Raw genomic sequence first — 21,218 nt, 5'->3', positions numbered from 1 at the left:
TATCAGTAAACCAGTGGATATAAGAACACCCAGCCAGAGGTTAAATGGAACAGAAGGAAAAAACCTATTTTAATATGTCCTTCTCCATAAGCAAATTCAAAGATGCTATTTAACAACAAACCTGCCATTCCCAGAAAGACAGCACTGATGGGAACTTCATCAGATCGCTGTAGAATGTTGCCATTTTACTCTGATTCTTGAAATTATAATCATATTTTTCAGAGCATTACTTCTTGCTCTTTATAGCTGTCATTGTCAACATTTAAGAATGAAAAGTACTCTACAATACACAGCCATTTAGCATGCTACCATCAAGCGAACACATGAAGACAATTCTGGATCATTTGAGTAGTATAGCTTGTAGGGGCAATGTTTTCAGAAACAAGAAACAATTTTCAGATCCTGAACTTGAGACAATTTTACAGAGGTGATTTCTTCGCACTGCAATAATTCTGCCCCTTTCCTGGTACTTCACTTGGGAGACATAAAAAAAACAGATGCACTTACAATCACTAGACATTGCTGAAATTCTTGGCATAAGTCAGTCATTGAATTTCTGATTAAAAAGATTTTAAAAAGCAGAATCAAAATCTCAGGAACTTTTATTTACTCTCCAGAAAGCCTCTTCTGTTTTCAGCCACTAAAACCTGGGCCTCCGTACTTTTCAAACTTAATGTAGAGACAGCTTCAGACTCTCAACTCAGTCGTTTCTGTTAAAGATACATTTACATTTGAAACTACTTGCAAAGTAGCCCTAGAGACTAATGTAAATCGATTTTTCCCTACCAATTTTTTTGTTAAACAGGATTCAAAGCAGGAGCTAGAAACATTGCTGAAATACAAGCAGGAAATTAGGATGTGCGACAGGGTTATTAAGGTAAGGCCCCCCTGGATCCAGTTTTCCTTATAGGAACCTCCCAGACACAAAAACTTCAACTCTAAGAAAAGCAGGGCCATGTCTTTTCCATGCATTTTCCCCAGTTAGGATAAGGACTGCAAGGGAAGACATGCAACTTCCACTAGTAAAAATGGCTGCATTAACAGCTATAGTCAAAGCATTTTTGATGGATTTGACCCATATTCCCAGCCTTGTGCTTACTCACAGTCTATTTCTAACCCTCTGCATCTACCTCATATTTGGTCTCCTTATATCAGCTTCTTACTGTGAGACCTTTTTCCCTTACCCATTTCCCTTTATTGACCTATCGTCTTCTCTTGCCATCTGGTTTGTCCCCTCCCCACTATACCCAGCCCAATAAATCCTTCAGTGAAGCATTACCACTGATTTCTGCCATACTATTCTTCAGCCTGATTTTGCAAACTATCCCTTCTCCAGCTCTTCAGCCCTCCTGTTTTTACAGCAGCACTAATACTGTATCACTGTACCTAACACAAAGGGAACATGTTCTAGATTAGTTTACTACAGTAATTAATATAATGACTAAAATCATGGTAGTCTTTAGCTTATACTACCTCACTATTGTCGCTTATCCAGCTTGTATGGTAAGAGTGGTAAAAGCTGTCCCCTGGAAGTGCAGAACTCAGATTTCAGTGTCTTTCACAAGCACAGGGAAGGAAGTTCATGCAAACTTGTACAGATTGAAATAGTTCTTTTCGAAGTATGTCAGTAAAAATAGATTTCATATAAGTCTGTAATAAGACAAAGGCTAATTAGCTGCAACCAGTTTTTCTTGAGGTCAAGAGGAGTTACACCTGGGATGAGTTTAGCCTAGAATAGCCACACTTTATTGATGTGACTTACTTTTTTAACTCAGGACATACCACATCACACCTTCATTTTTACTTGATGCTAAAGCGACAGGGCTAATGAAACAAGTTATTTTGATAGGACAGAACCTACTTATTTTTAACACTTATGTCTCAGCATTCTGTACTTGGTAAAACACCCAAGACTGCTGTAACTTAGAGAAGCCAGTCAGTATTTTTTTTTCCCCTCTGCATTTTTCTCTCCCTTTTTGCCCCAGTTTGCATACCTGGCAATATTCTGTGGATCAACAACTCTATTGTTTCCTTCTCACCACTCCTTTATGAGATCTCAAGCACGTACAGCTGGTCATCAAGCACTGTTTCTAAGGATGTTTCATTCTTTCAGAATTTCTTTCACTACACATATCAAAAACCCAGGTTCTCCTAGTACTGCAGCAGTCTTTCCGCTGAGACTCCTTCAGAAGCAGGATCCAGAAGGCACAAAATTGCTGACACCTACAGTAGTCCACTAGGATTGTCAGCCAGGCATTGCCAAAACCTTGTCCTGGATTCACTGAGGTTTACTGAAGCTGAGATGTTTTGAAGAATAGCAGTTCAGGTTCACTATGACACCACCATTCTCTGTCATGTTATGTAGATAGAAACTATCCACCTATTTCTGGAAGTAACCTACCAGCAGAAGTCTTATTAGCTTAAATAGGGCTTACTCTTAACTCCTTACTCTCACTTCTAACTCTTACAGGCTCTTTGAAAAACTATTCACAGCACCATAATTACTTTCAACACAGCATGTAGAATCACATCTAGAAAGTACACCTGACAGCCCTCCCACTGAACACTTCCTGCTGCCATTTCTTGATGATATTGCAAGTGAAAGACAGCCTGTTTGGGGTACAGTGCTCATTCAGACGCTTTGAATCATCCTGTACAATATCTCACTTTTTTTTCTCACTCCTCAGCCTATACAGGCACCTAATGTAGGTTTACTGGAATCTAGTGCTCTGAATACATCCTGCCCACTTCATCCCTTACTCCAATTCCTTTTAACCATACAGCTACCCCCTGCCAGCCCTTACACCTACGGTGAAAATCAAATAGCTCTATCTGCCCCAGTCAGTTAAGAGGAATATCTCGGCAAGGTTCCCAGCCTGGTTACAAGTTAGAGACAGTTCCTGTGGTTTGTCAGAAAGCTTCTGAAGGACTACATTTCTGCACCAGAGGAATTAATAGCTCCAAGCTTGTAAAGATTTACGTATCTCCACAAAATGTCAGTAAATCTGCAGCTATCATACCAGACATGATGATTAGCACTGCGCATATTAAACAAAGGGGTAGTGAAATCTGATTTGCATATTTCTGACATGCACGCAAATTCCCACTGCTTTCACAACATAATATCTACACGGTTCATTTTATTTTGATTAAAATTAACACATTTCACTGATGACCTTTAAAGGAACACTCGCTTCCAGACTCTTAAATGCTTCATTGATCTACTACACTATGTCAGCAAAACAATGATCATTCCTCAGATGCCTCTGAAAAGCTACAGTCTTACACAGATCAGTCCATAAAGTTCCCACTGACGTAAGCAATGCAGAGATGCAGAATTTGCATAATCAGCTCATTTGCTGCATTCAGCAACAAGGGACATACTCTGCCAATTCACACCCTCACCAGAAGGTTGCTCTAGTTAAGAGGAAATTGCCATGCTGCAATTCAACAGACATGAGGTACATTAGCTGGGTAGCGGCTAAGTAAATAAGCAAATGAAGACGCACATAAGTTATTATTACCTTTGCTCCAAAGACAACAAAAGAGATCTTTGTTGAAAGGCTGGTTCAGAATCAGAAGGCAAAACTTCAGGTCTCCTGTAAGAAAAATGTTGATTCTTATTAGCAAGAATATTTTTTCCCTTTTTTAATTTTGCTTTTGCCATATTAATTTTAGTCCAACCACCTTGGAGCAACTCCACTAATTTCCTTGCTTCTAACATTTCCTCATTTCCAGATAGAGAAGCTGCCAGAATTTCATCAGACACCTTTTACTTGGTAGGGTTTTGCTAAACTTTAATTTATAAGTGACTTTTACCCACTGAAGGCCATCCTCACCAGGACCTCACATCTATACAGCGCTCTCATTTAATCTCACACTTGCTGCTGCCACCTGGATGCAGCATTTACTGATACGAGCTTCATCATGGCCTCTATTAACATGGAAGGCTGTAGCTGACTCCCTACAAAGCTGTCTCTAATCTAGGTCCAATATTCCACTCTCCTTGTGGATGCAGGACTCATGCTGCCATCAGTGGTTTCTGTGCCTACACAGAAGCTCTAATTGTGGTAGATCCACTCTGGTACTTTACAAACACAGAATGAAAGGCCACAACCAGGGAACTTAAAATCACAGCTAGTAAAAGCAAAAGTGAACTTTAGCCTGCATTATCTAGGTGATACTGCAGACTAAAAATCTCAGTGGATTTACCAGCAACCTGAACTGATCCAACTTGATTGGGCTCCGCAGGCCTCCTGCCCTAGCGATATGTCCATTGTGAAGGTTGATAATAAACCTACAAATATAAAAGCCTTAAAATGAAATGATTTATGATATGACACACTTTGGTTTCAAAGAATAAATACGTAAATTTTATGATGGTTGCCTGTAGCGGGATTTGCATTTTCACTTCCTAATTATCTTGCCAATCATGTAGGAATACAAGTTTCCCCTGGAGCTTGATATCCTTAGGCAATCAGGCTAATGAAGTATTATTTGGTCATGTGAAGCCACTGTAATTGAAAAAAGAAAACATCTATCACTGGAAAGTCTTTTGAGCAAATCCAGTATAGCAGGAGGCAGAAGGCTACAGGTGAAGCTGTGGCTTAAGCCATATGCCATTACCAGGTAAAATACAGGTGACATAAGTCCTGAAGGTGCAGGAACATCTTAGGGTGCCAGTAGGGAGGAGACAGTCTTTAAAATAATAAATGAAATGCATGGCTAGAAGCATGAAGCGTTATGAGGGTGGGACACCACTATTCTGCACCTCACCTTTCAACTGATTTAGGGTTTCTCCACTGACCCATTCTACACCTCAGTTCCCTAAAACAGAAATGACAGTATTGTACTCCTTTGTAAGTATCAAGAGAAACACTACTGAAGACCTAGATAATTTTTGCTCCAGTAAAAACCCTACAGGTTTATCACAGCTATCTTCTGCATGGTGCTTTCAAGTACCTTCCCTCATGTCTTCCACTTACATCTTTGCTCTCATGGTCCACACTTCACGTATATAAAGGGAAATAAATTTATTTAGGGAATAAATTTACTTAGAAAACAATGGAGACGTCAGAGGACCAAGTACACAAAGGAAAGTGAGAAAAACCTTTTTCTTCATGTAGTCTGAACAGCTTTGCCTTGTCCTTGAACCTTAAGAGAAAGGTAGAAAACAATACATTCAAACTAAGTGCCAATTTCCAGCTGCCTCGCAAAATGGGACATCAGCAGCAGATCTAATGATGGTTAAGTGAGAAAGGCTGCCAACTCCTTATATTAAACGTAATCATCTAGTGGTGCCCTCCACTGAAGAGGGCCAAACATCACAGGTTCTTTTAGTAATACATAATATAAATAGATACAGATGCTGTAAACCTATTCCTGCTGGTGATTCACAAAAGACATTTCTGTGTCTGTTTTAAACCCTTAAGCCATATCAGCATCTGAAAATGCAGTAGATTTTTAGCTTTATTCTTCGCACATCAGGATGACTCTTGTTATATATTAAGATATTTTTTTGAAGTCAAGCTGTGGCTGTACGTGTCCACACTGAGACTTCAGAGGCTGATTTTCAGAGATGACACTTCCACGAGCTTCCAGTGAGGCCTGTAATAGCTGCTAGCTCTTGCTCAGTTGTTGCAAAGAAGCAGAGGTAGATGCCCACAGCACACACAATTAGGAGCGGGTTTTGGTGTAGTTTGGGTTTTTTTTTTAAGTACAGTTATGGATTGAAGAAGTGGAGAAAGGGAAATTATTGTTTCTCCTGCTTTTAGAAAAGTGAATGTTCCAGTCATTTCAAACAACTGCAATTAATGCATGATAAAATGCTGTGATTAATGCTACCGCAACGAGCCTAAATGTCAATGTTTTAATGGTGCTCACTGAGTTAATATAAAGCTGCACAAAGGGCTCAGTCCTCCATAGACGTAAAACAGTAATAAAACTGGGCTGCAATAATTTACCACCATTGCCCTAAAAACTATTAATAATTTAGGACTTCTCATGGCAAAGACCACATCAACAGGCAGAATGTGCAACATCCACCACTCTGAGAAAAACCGATGAGAGCTCCCTGTGCCACTGCTCCGAGCACTCTACTGGCTATTCATTTGAAAACAAATCTACTTCAAGGCCATTTATCTTTAAAAGCCCTTAACAAATTAGGAAGCATCTATCTCCTGGACTGTCTGCACATCCATTTTTCACAATGATAATTAGCACCCTAACCCTACCATTAACAAAATTGTGCTCTGGGTGGACTAAGGGAAGGAAAATTCTGTAAGCAAGAATTCAGCAGCAAAGATAACCTGTCCCCAGATATGGGTATCTCCACTGAAAAGCTTTTGTTGGCCTTTTGTTAGAGGCAGAACAAGTTGTTCTCTTGCGTAGTTTCTTCCATTTTTAGTATAATTTTCTCTTTCATTATGTACTTTTCTTGCAGGTTTTGCAGACTGAGCAAATTCAGCCATCTGCAGCACAAGCAGAAAAGAATAAATTCCTCCATACAAAACCTCCAGCTTATTCTTGATGTTTACATCAACAGAGAATGAAGGGAGCCAAGTCCCACAATGTAAGTCGTCTTGTAGACCAATTAACCGCACATTAAGGCCTAATTTCTACAGGACAGGAAGACAGAAGGATGACTAGAGGAGATTTTTACTTGCATTTATGAAAACAAATTTGTTCATCTCCAGTCTTATCCACTTGTTTTCCTATTTGCTGCTTATAAATCTTGCAGTCTTAAAGGCATGACTTGCAGACATATGTATTAACAGGTGTACAACTATATCAACAGCCAGTTATACACAAAAATCTAGCAAAAAAAAAAATTTAGCAGACTTGGAAAATTCCTTGTCTTTGGATAAAGCCAGATCATTTTAATCCTGCCAGAAACACAGAGGACCATTTCCTTACTTTCCTACATTGCAAATCAATCAAAAATCCCTACAAGTCCCACTGAGATATCAGTGAACAACCTCACGCTTTCTGAAAACTGTTTCCCTTATATGCTTTCCAACTTTTATTTAGCTTCACTTCTTTGACAAAATTTTTCTTATGGTTGCTTAGAAAGGACTTTAATCAAGGTGTTGTGCATGTCTCTCAGAGCCCATGCAACGCCTTTTTACCCCATTTTAACTCACTCAGAAGAATTCCAATATATTTTAGAGCACACATTTGCTGTTCTAAAAGCACTCTTGAATTCTTCCTGTCATATTACACTCATCTAGCTATTCTATAAATATTTATAACATCATTATGCATTTTTTATTGATTTCCCCTTGTCACATGCCAGTGTTCAGGCTATATGTCTGTCACAAAGCATATGCAAAAGGTATATATAAAGACAACCTTTTCTCTGGCAGACAATAAAATAATATATACCCCCTTCTTTGTTTCCTTTCAGTGTGAGAATAATATCACTAGAAGTTATTCCGCATACTGTGAGGTTCCTGGCTATTGAATTTTCCAGAGCTTTTCTTGCTTCAAACAAGAAGGCCTTTGGGAAAGATCACTGCTATTCCCAGTCTTTGTGAAATGCTGTAAGCAGTAATATGCAATGGGGGGGATACGCTGTGCTGAGATACTGGCATGCCTCAAGGTGCTATCAAAGCACGACTCCAAAGTCAGAGCTTCAACCACAGAAAGGGGCTTCCGATAAGCAATTCGTGTCTTGTTTTGTTGTTTGGTATTTGTATTTTACTGCTTGCCTGAAGAGGAGCTATTCCTTTCCTTTCCAATGATCTATCAAGCATCTTCCACAAAGAGGCAGATCTAGTACAGAGGAAGGAGGAGGAAAGAGACTGGTAGTACCAGGGCAGAGGGTTTTTATCATTAGTAAAGTATTTAATTAAATTTAATCTAGTCGAAATTTACAAGATGGTTATAAATTTTCAGAAAATTTCTGTACTGGTAGAAATACATCTAGATATCCAAGATACTAACCAAGATCCTTTGAAAAGATACTGTAGAGATTTGGGTTACACATGTTCCTCATCACATAGGTGGGAGTCCAAATATAAAATGAGCTTCTGATAGAGAAAAATTCTGAATTATCCCACTGAAAATTTCTTCCTGCTCATGTTGCTGCCCTCACATCAGCCTACTCTCCATGATTAAAAAAAAAAAAAAAGTGATTTGGTTTCCAGTACCATCATTGAGGAAATTCCTGCCCCACAGATTTGTTTTTTAAATGAACAGTCACTGCCTACCTTAATGTCAGAGCATGTGGGAAGGGACGAGGCATTTTTTCATAGCTCTAAAACAGTGACACTGATAAAAGACAGCAGAACAACAGGCTGAGGCAGCTCCTCATATGGCAGTTGAAGTTTCTTCTGCTGCAGAAGAATTTGCATTGAAATTATGATTCTAAGAATTCCACGAGTTATATTTAGTGGGAGCCTATCATAATCAACCCTAAAGAAAGCAGTTCATGAAACCATCAAACATAACAAAATAATGTTCATGCAGAACTACAGCGAAGATAGATAAGGCTATTGCTACAGATCACCAAAGCAAAATTGCTGAAGCATTTGCTATGTTGTTGGTTTGGGTTTGGTGTTTGTTTGGGTTTTTTTTTTTTTTTAATTAATACATTAAACTCTCCTATTTAATTGAAATACAATCCATCCAAAAAATCAGAAAATATCAGGCTGTCTTTTAAAATTTTCTTAACATACTGTGTGGATTGAAAAACTTGGCTCCTGTGTATTGCTAAGCATTACTAAGTCAAACAAAAGCTGGAATGCAAACTTCTGCTATTGGTGAAGCAGATGTCGCTAACAAGGGATAATTAACAAGTGAACATATAAAGTTATGAATTATGACATCAAGAAAAAATTCATTGTAATGAATTGTAGTGGACAACTTTAACAAACACTTAAGGAAAAAAGGTTTTAATACTGATATTCCTTAAATTAGGAACATGGCTATTTAAAGAACACTAGTCTATTAAAGTAGTTCACATTCTTGCTTAAATGAAGGCTCATGTAGAAAAATGCCAGAAAAATTATAACCTCAAAAAACTTCTTGGTAAAACTTTTTTCGTTTTGCTGTATTAGATATAGCACCACAATTAGCTTTTTCTTTGACATTCATCAGCATTTTTAGTAAAGTGCTAATGGTCTATTTGTTCCACCTATCACTTGAAAAAAAAAAAATCCAAAACACTGAATCAGTTTCCACTAAACAAATGACAATATATTGCCCTCTTTTTTAACCTTGTCTTTATGAAAAAGTAAATAGATGTTCAGCACATACACAGATATTACTTAAATGCAGAGAATGTGGGATTTTAAAACTAAAGGAAAGGAGTTTGGGGGATCAGCACCAAATCTACATCATTTTCTGTCAAGTAAGCACCTGTCCCCAAGTGTTAAGTCCAAAACTGATGCTCTGGGAAAAACTACTTGCCAGTTTATTGAAATGGACCATTTCATTCAGGGTTTGTTTTAAGAGGTACCATCCACTTTCCAAATATACTCAACTGGAACAGCCTCCCCATCAGAAATGAAGTAAATGTTTGACTAGACAAAAACTAGGGAGAACGAGTCCATCAGACTAAGGAGCATCCCCCGTTCCCTGAAAGGGTTTCTTCATTGTGGTTCTTTGTTTTTTGGTTTTTTTTAGACATTGTAACACCACCTGTAGTTTCCTACCTGATGTGCAGATGCAGTTCCTAACAGGCAACTACTCTTAACGACTTCTGCCTCACAATACAAGATTCTGTTTTCATCAACGAATGTCTTCAGCAACTCACTATGAGCACTACCTATGTCTACCTCCGCAAGTAGCATGGCACAATAAAATCAGGTCTATAGAACAAAACTGTTGATGCTGAAGGAATGATATTCACACTATACATGTTTTGGGAAGAAAAGGAGGGAGAGAGGCTACTTCAGGTTTGGTCTAGTCTGGTCTTGTAGGCTAAATACCCATTAGCAGTAGGAGAGCATTATTGGCACTCCTGGAGCACATTTTTAGCTTCATCCAAAAGGAAATCAGCTTACATATTTGTAAAACAACTCTGCAGTGTAAAACAAAGCACAGTAAATAGGCAGGATCAGGAGACTTGCTTCAAAAGCATATTCCTGATCCAAAATAAAACATTAACTTAAATATACCAATAGTCACATGGCTTTTGGCTTATCAATCTTTTATTTTTCAAACAATCTCTTTACCAAACTAAGAAAACTAATGCCACAAGATCAGCTTAACGTAAGTAAGCAACAGATTTTTGTAATCTTATACTCATTAAAATTTGGCTCTAACTTTAGATTGTTCTACTTAAGAGGCAACCTGACACTTGCATCTTTCCTGTAGGGAAGGTGGGGGGCAAGTGTTAACCCAAAACTTCAGCTTATCTGCATTATAAATTCCTTGAAAAGCACTTAACAAAATCCTCAGATACTACATTTTAAGGTTACCTTTCAGAATAAAACCTCACTTTGTACTGAACAAATAGTGCACCTTATACAAAAATGCTGCTCATTCTGCTGTTCTCTTTCTTCAACTAAATTTTCCCCAAGCAGTGCCTTCACCAGGAAACCCAGTGCTCTGCTGTGATACTGGGGAATCCAAAAAGGATCATTTCAAACTTACGCAGCCCAAATCAACACACTGAAATGTAAATGCTTCACATTTAAAAAGTTTCACAACTCCTGCAGAACTGCTACTTTGAAAATGGAAAAACTTCTTTCAAGTCAGTAAAATCTACTTCCTATGTCTCTGCTCTTGCTAACAAGGTAGTTGTCAGTTTTAATGCAGAGAAACAGTTAAGCTTGGACTACTGTATTAATTATAGTGACTATTTATAAAACATTGTGTAGTCCAAACAAGCCATTTAATTTTCCTTGTAAGAGTGACAACTCCAATAATAAACCAGCACAAATTATGCAAAAGGATCACAGACCTTACAAACATGTTCTCAAACTTATTGAATGAATAAATCAAATATGCATACCCAGATGCTTTTCATGCAAAGGCAGTGTTATCCCTGTCAGTGCATTTTAGTGTTAATTTTTTCATGTAAATTCTATTGATTTTTAAATATTTTACAGCTCTTAATTCTCCAGGCAAATTCCAGCAAGAGGAGTAGGAAGAAAAGGGGATTTGCGCAAACAGCCTTATTGAAAAGCTGCAATGTGGCACTCTCTGGAGAGCGCTCTACAAGAATTTATGTGGACGAATTCAAAACAACTAATTTTTCACAATAAGTCACAAACACAGCCATACACACAGGATAACCCACCTACATTATTGATCACTGCTGCTCCTACAAGGGTGCCACGCCTTGCAATGAAAATTTGCCAGTTAATTCTGGTGCTCCTTTGAAGACTGCAAGGGCTGCATTTTTCATCTCAGTATGTGATGGGACGCTCCTTTTCATACAAACTCCTATAGTCCCTAGGTACAATTCTGAGTGCTTGGGACTTCTGCTCTTTATGTGTCAAACACCTCAGTCTGGTCAAGCAGAACCAGATCACACGGTTCCCAGTGGTGAATCTTCAGCTTTAGATAACTCGGTCCAGCACCACAAAGAAACTTCATTGCAGGATTCAACTCCCCAGGGAAACATTCGACTGAACTGAATCATGAGAACTGTCTATTTAAATATAAACCATAAATATTAACTTCTTACTATCGTATATGCAGAAATTATGTTTGTGCCCCAGTACCAACTCTCATTTGAAAATAATCCCATCAGAATAATCAGTCACTTTGGCAGGGTAGGAAGGTACATAAACCCTAATGGGATCTTTGAGATACACATTGACATATGCACCATTTGCTACTGCAAGGCCTTTGGCTTGGTTTACCTCATACCCTTGCTGCTTGTCTCCAGAGATGTTGCTGGACCACCCATCCATCATTCTACACTCATGCAAATAGGACTTTCATTTCAACCCAAGCACAACAAAGTTCAGAATTAGCTGGAAGCAGCAGGGGTTTTTTTTAGCTGAGATGTTGTCACCTAACCGGTTATACTCTTCCAGTTTTCAAGACTATCAGTTTGACTCAAATTTCCCAGCGATCCAAAAAAGAGATTTCCAATATAGGCACAGACAAATAAGGGTCTAGGAGACTAGTCAGATATATTTCATCCTGTGGCATGGGAAAAATAGCCATCTGAGGCTGAAGAGATGAACAGGGAGTAAAATAGCAGAAGGAGGAGCAATTTTCTGCAGAATGGTAAATCTAGTCCCCAAGGTTGCAGAATCTGACACGACCTTTCATACTTCAGATAAACTAAAAAAAGTGCATGAATTTCGTTGCAACTACCTTCTAAAAATAAATATACTAAATGCTTTGCTTTGTTATTCACAGGTAAGGCATCTTCTGAGGCAGTGCCCGTTTTACACCTTCTAAATTTGATACCAATTAGAAGCTCTTAGAAGACAAGGATTAGACAAACAGGCTTGCTATAAAAATATTGATAGTGTTACGGTAAATTTGACTTTCCTGTTTAAAACTTCTAGGCACAGGGTATGAGGATTGAAGCTTAAATCTACACGAAAGTGAAAATGAAAGCAGATGTGGAAAGAATCTATGAAATTTCCCTTTTTTCTTCACGCTGAAAAATAAACACAAATTACTACAAAACATTAGCTTCTAGTTTTAACCTTCTTTCCTCAAAAAGATATTAAAATAGCTTCACTTCAGAGAAACTTTAGGAACCACCGACCAACCTCTTCAGTGCCCCAAAAACTATTACTATTCAAGTAAGTTCCAACCTTAAAAGAAAACCCAAGACAGTTGCTCACTCTCTAGCTGATTAATAGCCAGGTCTAATATAATATCCTCCTTCCATTTTAAAACCCAAGCATCACAATACACGCCTGAATACACGACACTAACAATACTTTTTATCTGGGATGTCACTATTTCTAGGGATACAACTAGGCATACAAACTCCCTGGCTGACTTGAAAAATTCAGCCGTTATCATCGGCTCAATCTGCACGCTGCAAGAGTAAGGTGACTTCAAGGAATTAGAAGGCAGAGAAGGCAGATGTCACTAGTCTCGCTGGGCAAATTGGTATAAAGCACAATATCCTCAACAAACATTCAACTCTGCAAACAGTATAATGCCATCTTATTTCACCTATCTATGGTCAACAAATATCTTTGGGTATTTTCTATAGGGTTAACAAAGTTTATTATGCAAATCATTAGATATCTATTAGAGTACTGACCAAAAGAGTAAAATCCACATGAACACATAAATGCCTCACTGCTCAGTACTCAAAACCCACCTCTGCTGCGACCAAGAACTCCACTGACACTTCAGTTATTGGCATTAACATTTCCTATGCACATAAAAGTCTGATTTCTATCTGCACTGAGATGCACCTGAAGTTTAAGAGGCTGACGGAACCTTATGCCTCCTTTGATCTCAAAACACCACTGCTATCCACCAACTAGACATTTCTCTACTGATCTCATTTGAAGGGCACGTGTGAAGTAGCTGTTCTCAGAGCACACCTAATAAATTCAGCTTCACAGTGTCAGCCATCTCCTTTTTAAAAACTAGGAAGGAGCTACACCTTTCATCAGCACAGATTAATAGTTGGAGTGCTCCCTCAGGAGGCCAATGACCCACATTCAGATTCCTTCTCTGTTAAAGGGAATTCACATCCAAATCCCGCTTCAGTTAAGGCCGTGGTCTCCGCTCCAGATATGACATTATTCTTGGGGAAGCAGATCCTTCACTCCCTGCTCAAAAAGCTAAATTATTTAATTGAACTATTTCCATAAAACAGTTAAACAGAAGGAGCATATCAAAGCCTGACTCTGCAGTCCACCGACCTGCATAGTTCTCCAACATTTACTTATCCAAACCTCTCTTTCACACCTTGAAAAAAATCCTTCAATTACTTCACCACGTTATTACAAGAACATTATACCCACTGTTGTCTCCTTCCTAACATGTGACATGCTTTCAGAGGAAAGCGTAACCTCTGGTTTTGTAGAATATTTTTCAGGCAAGAAAAGTGGTTCTCTCACTATCTTCAGATTTGGCACTTGGAGTCACAAAAGGAGGAAATAACTTTTGCAGCACAGCATAAGATGTCTAAACCCAACACAGCAGGATTTTAGACGCTTCATTCTTCCCGCTGCTCATGGTATTCCCACCAACAAGCTCGGCCTGATCCCTTCTTAGTACATTCTGATGGACTGTACTCTTCCTATACACCAAATTCTCCCTCTGCCCTGTATACACAGTCTAACTACCACACTGAGAGGAGTACACCGTGGCTAAGCATCACATGCGCGTTTGCTGAATAGCCCAAGGGATAAACTCCAGTATAATGTTGCGAGTGCAGACAGTAATGTCTCATTTTCAGAAACAGAAAAAACGGCATTATGTGACTGCAGGAAGATCACGTTCCTTTTCAGCAAATGAGCAAATACTTAAAAAAAAAAAAAGTTCCTTTCTGCTTCTCAGCCTGATCTTATAACAAATCACAGATGGCTTCTGGCCAAATTACAGTTTGGACAACATTACAAACTTCTGTTTCCCTATTTCCCTTCAGCCATCCCAATGAAATACAGTATCTCTTACTGTCCTGAACTCTTATGTACTAATTGCACATTTATTTAACTGCACATAGCATTCAACCAGGCCACCATGGACTTTGGAGTTGGTTGGTTTTTGTAGTCAGACAGTTCACTGAGTTTAAGAGTTACGTAAATTATAAGTGATCTTTGCAACCAGCAACTACTTACTCCTCAGATGCGAGTGAGACTGATGACAAAACTCCCATTGACTCCCAGGATTTTACTTCATATCCTTTGATGAAAATTCTGTTTAGACTACCTTCTGCAATACCTCCTGCCTCTTTAGGCTGGATGCCAGAGACTACGTTCATGCCCATACTGCCTTTTCAGTCTTGCAGTTTTCCCAAAGCAGATTCTTCTGTACTTTGAAGGGAACAGATCTTATACAAGGTCCAGAGTGCCATCCAGAAGGTTCACAAGGGCAATGGGCTTTCACGGTGGTCAGAACAGCAGCCCACGTAAGCGGTGGTGGCAGCGGGAGGGTGTTCAGGCCCCCAGAGTGAGGTTCTATTACCCTGAGAATCCTTTTAACAGACATAAGAAGGAAAGGCAATGACTAATTTGCCAACAACCTTCACAAACATTTCACTTCTAAAATAATGTCTTTTGTTTTCACGAGCTTCATTTTATTATTTCTAGAGTTAATTTTTTACCTAATGGAGGCAGCTCAGTTCTGCTGCCTATTTTAGGACATTCTACAATTTTACATCCACTACTGGCTTCTTTTTTATCAAAACATTTTAAAGACCTACTTCTACATATTTTATAAATAGATAAATCTACATCTGGAGAAAACAAGCTAAAATAAAAGAAAGCTAAAAAAACCCCAAAGGCAATGAAAATCGCATTACATTATCAGCCACGTAAGGAATTTTTATATAACCTGGACAAAGTTCCTCTTCAGATTTTACTCTGCAATATGTCATTGTGTCGCATCTAGCAGAAAAATAAGATGTAAAATCAAAGTTCTGTGGACTGAATGGCTCTGATAAGCTATTTGGTGGGCTTACTAAAATCAGGAACTGGCCAATATTTGCATTTTGGAATGAAACTACTGGGTGATAAAGGAATGAATGTAGAACACTGCCAGAATATTGATGCTTCATCCAGAGGTATAAAAAAATTATGTTGATAATTTGGGAGTAAGAGCTGTTCATCCTTCATCTAACTTTTTTTAAAGATTGAAAAAGCTCTTTGCAAGTAAATGGTCTGATAGTATTATTTTGATCACTTTGTAGGCTGGTAGAACAGGATACCATATCCAGCAAATACAGGCTCTCAAGAAAGGAGGTGTCCCACAGCACACGTGTAAGTAAACTACTTACACAAGTAGAGCCACCAAATCATTATGACAATCTGTTCCCCTCTGATACTTGTCACACAAATAAGGTTTGGTAGGTTTAGCCACTACACAAAGTCTATGATAACTGCTTTTATTATAAGCCACTTGTGCTTGCTTATAGTCCCTTGTTTTGACACGCTGCAGATCATGTATAATTAAAGATAACTGTTACTTTCTTCCTTGCTCCACAATACAGTAAAGCCTGTAAACAAAGATAAGCTCTGGGACCATTAAGAGAAGCCCTCATTTGCAGACTGTCTTTCCAACCAGCTCCTTCAATTTCAATACTAAAACTGTCAAGCTTTATTAAGAGTTATGGGGCATAACCATTTCAAAACCATAAATCCATACAGCAGAAAAGTAACATGACTGCCTTAGTGAACATCTCTTTTTAAATAAGCTATATCTCTTTCTGAGACCTAATTTAGGTTCCTTATACACAACTTCGTACTGTAAATATCTTCAGTGCTTCTCCTGCAGTGAATAAAGACCATCATAAAATAATTTCATCCTGATGTCTTCTGGTTTATTTGACTATTTAAAGAGGACCTCAATGCATATTCTAGTGCTTACACTGCTATCCCATCCAAATTCACCATAGCTTTTTGTGATCCTTCAAAAACTGTGCAGAGAACTACCTTTCTCTCCAGCTTCTTTTAATATCTTCTAAAGTCACTTTGCCTTTTGAGTGTGCCCAGCTCTCCACACATCCTCACAGCCTCAAGAACAACGATATTGAGGAAGAAGTATCAAGAGCTCACCAATTAACTGCTGCCCTTTAAAAACACCTTTAACATTCAGCACATCTGGCTGAGACACCAATGACCCACTCCAAAAAAATCCACCAAGACAACACTGTAGTGCAGGCTTAGATTTAAACCTTAAAGCCACCTTACCCTTTCCAGGGGAACTACGCATTTGCTTCCATTTTAACAGTGCTTAGGTCTTCCACCAGCACCTCTGCCGAATCAGCGTTCTAGGGAGCACGAGACCAATTTACAAAATCCACTTGAATCACATTGGTACTTTCAACAAGAAACTGAAATTTAACAGACAGCTGCTTACAGTGCTTCAAAGGCTTGAACCTCACAGTATTTGACAGATTTTAAAATCAATCGAATTTTGCCATTTTCTGTGTTGACAAAGCACCACATGCAGTCTTACCATTAACTTTCATTTATTTAAAGCAATTTTCTGGCTGTTATAGCAAAGAAGCTACACTTGAAAATGTAAATCCTAAAGGCTTAAAAACAGAAGGGTGATTAAAACAGTATCACATTTATTACTATTTCTTCATCTAATGATTTTTGGATATGATTGCATGAGGAAACCTTTGGCTTTCTTCATCTGCTTCATGACTAAGAGAGTAGTTCAGTTTATAGAACTGCTGATCATCTAATCAGTCTACAGCTACCCCCTTATAAATAAGTTTCCTTAAAAACTTAAATGGTTTCTATCTTGATGAGCAATTTTGTATGTGTTAAGCAACATTTAGGTCAACTTACAGAGGAAATTATAGCTGAATATCTAGAAGCATAATTTATGCAGACTAAACATTAGCTGTAAAAGAGTTTTATCAGCTGTTTATCAGATCCTGAAAGGCATATAAAACACACCCTGATCAGCGAGTTAATACATTTTGGGAAAAGATACTAAGAAAAGCAGCTAAGCCTCTCTCTTCTTCATTACCCTATCTGGAAAATGTGTTTAATAATAATGCTTTGAACTCAAATTTCCATTTGCAGATTTGAAATCACTTTACAAAGGTGCATAAGCATTATTATTCTCATTTCACAGTTGGCCTCACTAAGTACAGAGATTTTTAGCAATTTGTATGAGAAGCAGTGTTCTTTAGTGAATAAGTTAAGAGTCTGAAATTATCTCCCCAGGGTTTTATTCCCAGCTAAGCAGTAAACTTCAGTCTACACTGAAACCCACTGGGGCAAAACCAGACACAGTCCATCTGAAATCGGTGGATTTCTGCATGGGAATAAAAGTCCAGGCCAGAAACTCATGACAGAGATCTGAAAAGTTTCTGCCTAATATTGATTGATTTAGTCGGTTAAAATTCACTTTTCTGGACCACTGGGGAGATGGTCATCACAGAGGTAACCACAATATTCAGACACAAAACCATGTAAAGAAATGAAATAGCACCTTTTTTAGGAGAAAAAGGAACTAATAAGAAAAATAGGAGTGGACAGTCTGGAGTTCAATCAGGAAAACTCTTTAATCACCATCACCACACTTTTTCTCTTCTTTTGTTGACAAAAAATCTTTCACCCCAATTTCCTGTAATACAATTTTTCTTAGTCTATATAATTCTGCCTCTGGACAACAGCTCCCATGTGCAAGCGCAACCTTAGCTCTGGGATTCAAATTTTGTCATGGAAAACATTTCTGTTTACTAAGTCCAAGGATTCAGGAAAATATTAAAGAGTGTATCTTGTTAACCAGAACCATTTTAGAATCTTCTGTTCTCAAATATCACTTGGTCACTTAGGTTAAATTTTAACTACCATTTCCAATTTCACACTGGATTAAAAGCTAAAAATAAGGAATAGTATTGTATTTTTCTTTTTTAGAATTATGGGAATGATAAAAGTCATGTCTGTAAGGCTAACATGTAGAAAAAAAGATTTTCGAGGTTGTAACCTTTAAACTATTATCTATTATTCAAAAAGCTACTTACTTTCAGGGTCAGGCCTAAACCATGATGGCCCACAAATTCAAAAGAATCTCTCATTCTTATCAGCTTCAAAACTACTCCAATTTTTCCCCCAAATATCAGTTGGCCAAGAAAGGATATCAACACAGCCACAGTTAGGATATTAAGCCAAAACACATTTGCAGAGTTTTAATTTTAAATAAACAACAACCTTAAGTATTTGCAGGACTGGTATTTTTTAAAAAAATAGCAATAGCTGCCACTGAAATCAAACTGCTTATTCTTATTTTTTTCAGCTGTAGTAGCCTATGCATGTAAAAATTGTATGAACAAGCAATTTTGTACATAAATGAGAAAAGCAAAAAAGTGAACTGTCAAAACAAAAATCTTGAATGTTTTAACTATAGTTTAGTAAATTTTATGTGAATATGTGTACGAAATAGACCAAATTACTTTACCAAGCCCAATCCATCAGACAAAGAACAGAAGATGCCAAACTGGGATACTAATAATTTAAGGTTTGCTACAGAGGTTGACACCCCTGCAAAATTTTGTAATTCATAATTCACAAACAAAAGGTCAAAAGGACTGTTACATAATTTAACTTGCATAGCAGAAGACTTTTTTTCATTCTCTACATTTTTTTGTAGTTTTCAGGACAGCATCACGTCTCTCAGTTTTACAGTTTTGTGTCATAGGCATAAACCCATAATGGATTCATACTAATCTGTGCCAGTGTGATAACTGCTATGCCATGTCTTTGGAGACTGCAACACCGCTTCTTTACACAGTTATCTCTCTAACAGTCTGATTACATCCACAGTTAGTCAAACTTTCACACACAAATGCAGACTGATGACGGTAACAAGAACAAACACTCTGGGTCATATGCGTAAACACTTTTAGTTTGACTACCAGCATCAAGATCTCTTTATCAGTTCTGCAACAAACCATGGTGAGTTAATCTTTAAAGGAGAGCTCAGTGACAGTCCCTTTCCTTCCCCAGCCAGAGCGTTACAGGGTCCCCCACCAGGGAGCATCTCCTCTACACAGGACTCATAGGGTTAGGGAGCATGTCACAGTGGAGCATTGCACTCTGCATAAAAAATTCACCAGAAAAGACAAGTTGCAGAAATTGCAATCTGCTGTTTTAGCATACTTTTAAAGTTAAGAACTTTTGCTTCTGCTCCACTATAAGTGCCCTACAACCAAATCAGTTTCCTGTCAGCAAGAATACACTGGGAATACACGTTGCTTTCAGTTTAAGAGCTTTCAGGCTTCTTATGCCACCTCCCACTTCCTCCCTAAAGCCACAGCCAGGACCATTATTGACTAGTGTGACAATGCCTAACAGGGGTACAGCTGATAAAACTGTTGGTTTGATCCCATCTACAACACTCATATGACTCCAGCAGACGGTTCATCTGTCTAATTTAAAACAGGAGGTAGCACTGTGACTAAATGTAGATAAACTGAGGAAAATATATCAAAGTTTTTATTTTAGAAAGCCCATTCAAAGAGCATCTCTACTTATGGACAGAATGAAAGAAAAGAAAGATGAACATAAGTCCCTTCAGGACTGCGTTGATTTTCCAGTTCTGCATGTGAATGTAAAATCTTTAGTCAAGGTTCATAATTTCTGCACTAGGACAAATTTAGAGGAAGCAGAGGAAGTCGAAGGAGAAAAATAAAGAACTATGGAAGCATAAAAATATCCATGCACATAAACACATGTGCACACACCCACACACACGGCAAGGCATACTTTGCCATACGGGATTACAGCTCTGTATTTAGCTGATGGTTTAAGCACCAATAAATTAAAAAAAGCAAAGCTGAATATTACTTTTCTTATATAAATAAGTCAAGGATTTAAAATAGAAGAGCCTTTTTAATGAAAAACAAATGGCATTTAAAACTTAATAGCCTTTACGTCTAAAAAAAAGTCAAATCCTTTATTTAAAGAAAATAAAATTTCTTTAATAATCACAGACACTGCTGTCCACAAAAGCAACCACTTGCAATGCAATGGGTCCTACTTATGGCAGTCTGACTATGGCAAACAACAGTACTACTAACAGAAGAAACACGTATGCCTAGAGGCAAAATGCTGAACAGTTTAAATCAGATTAAACTAAGGGCCCATTAACTTTTTCTTTTATGAACATTTTTAAAAAAACATTAATAAGTGTAAACACTCTTAACTGTAGTGATGAATTAATAGCCAAACAGAAACAGATCTTTAGAGGCGCTTATTAAGTAATACGAAGGGTTACAAAAATTGGGGCAACTTTTCAAGATTAAGCACATACTGAGCTGGCACATCGCATCTGCTGGCACCAGTACTGACTTTGCTGCCTGGGCCATCACCAGAGTGACTTGCAGAGACTCGGAAGCACTGGGATATACACAGGCTGGCAATCATGACTGGTGAAACAGTCTTGTAACCAGACAAATATTTCACTAGCACTATCATGTACTGTCAAACCCAAGTTTAGCGGGTATAGTCCCAGTCCTGTCCCAGGGCTTGTCACAGTGTCAAAACACCTTGCTAAGTTTGAGTCCTCTGCAGACATCCTGTACCCACAGGCAGGAGGCCTGCATTGGTTTTCTAAAGGGACACCATTTCATCCTGTGTGCCAACTGCAAG

The 21,218-nt window shown here is 38.2% G+C and overlaps 1 protein-coding gene across 3 annotated transcripts in view; it reads right to left on the bottom strand.

Moving 5' to 3' along the window:
* The window catches only part of TPK1 (thiamin pyrophosphokinase 1), a 308,752-nt gene that overhangs the window by 246,742 nt on the left and 40,792 nt on the right, over nucleotides 1–21,218 (bottom strand). For 2 of the 3 annotated variants that reach the window (XM_064443817.1, XM_064443814.1), the window contains exon 2: nucleotides 3,525–3,599. The exons of the other annotated variant lie outside the window; for it this stretch is intronic. In XM_064443817.1, the coding sequence (XP_064299887.1) occupies nucleotides 3,525–3,599 (75 nt within the window). The remainder of the gene's footprint in view (nucleotides 1–3,524; nucleotides 3,600–21,218) is intronic. 3 annotated transcript variants of the gene reach the window in all.

This window comes from Phalacrocorax carbo, chromosome 2, assembly GCF_963921805.1.
Source record: "Phalacrocorax carbo chromosome 2, bPhaCar2.1, whole genome shotgun sequence".
Classification (NCBI taxonomy): domain Eukaryota; kingdom Metazoa; phylum Chordata; class Aves; order Suliformes; family Phalacrocoracidae; genus Phalacrocorax; species Phalacrocorax carbo.
Note: the sequence above shows the minus strand (reverse complement) of the source record. Positions and strands in the feature narration are given on the sequence as shown.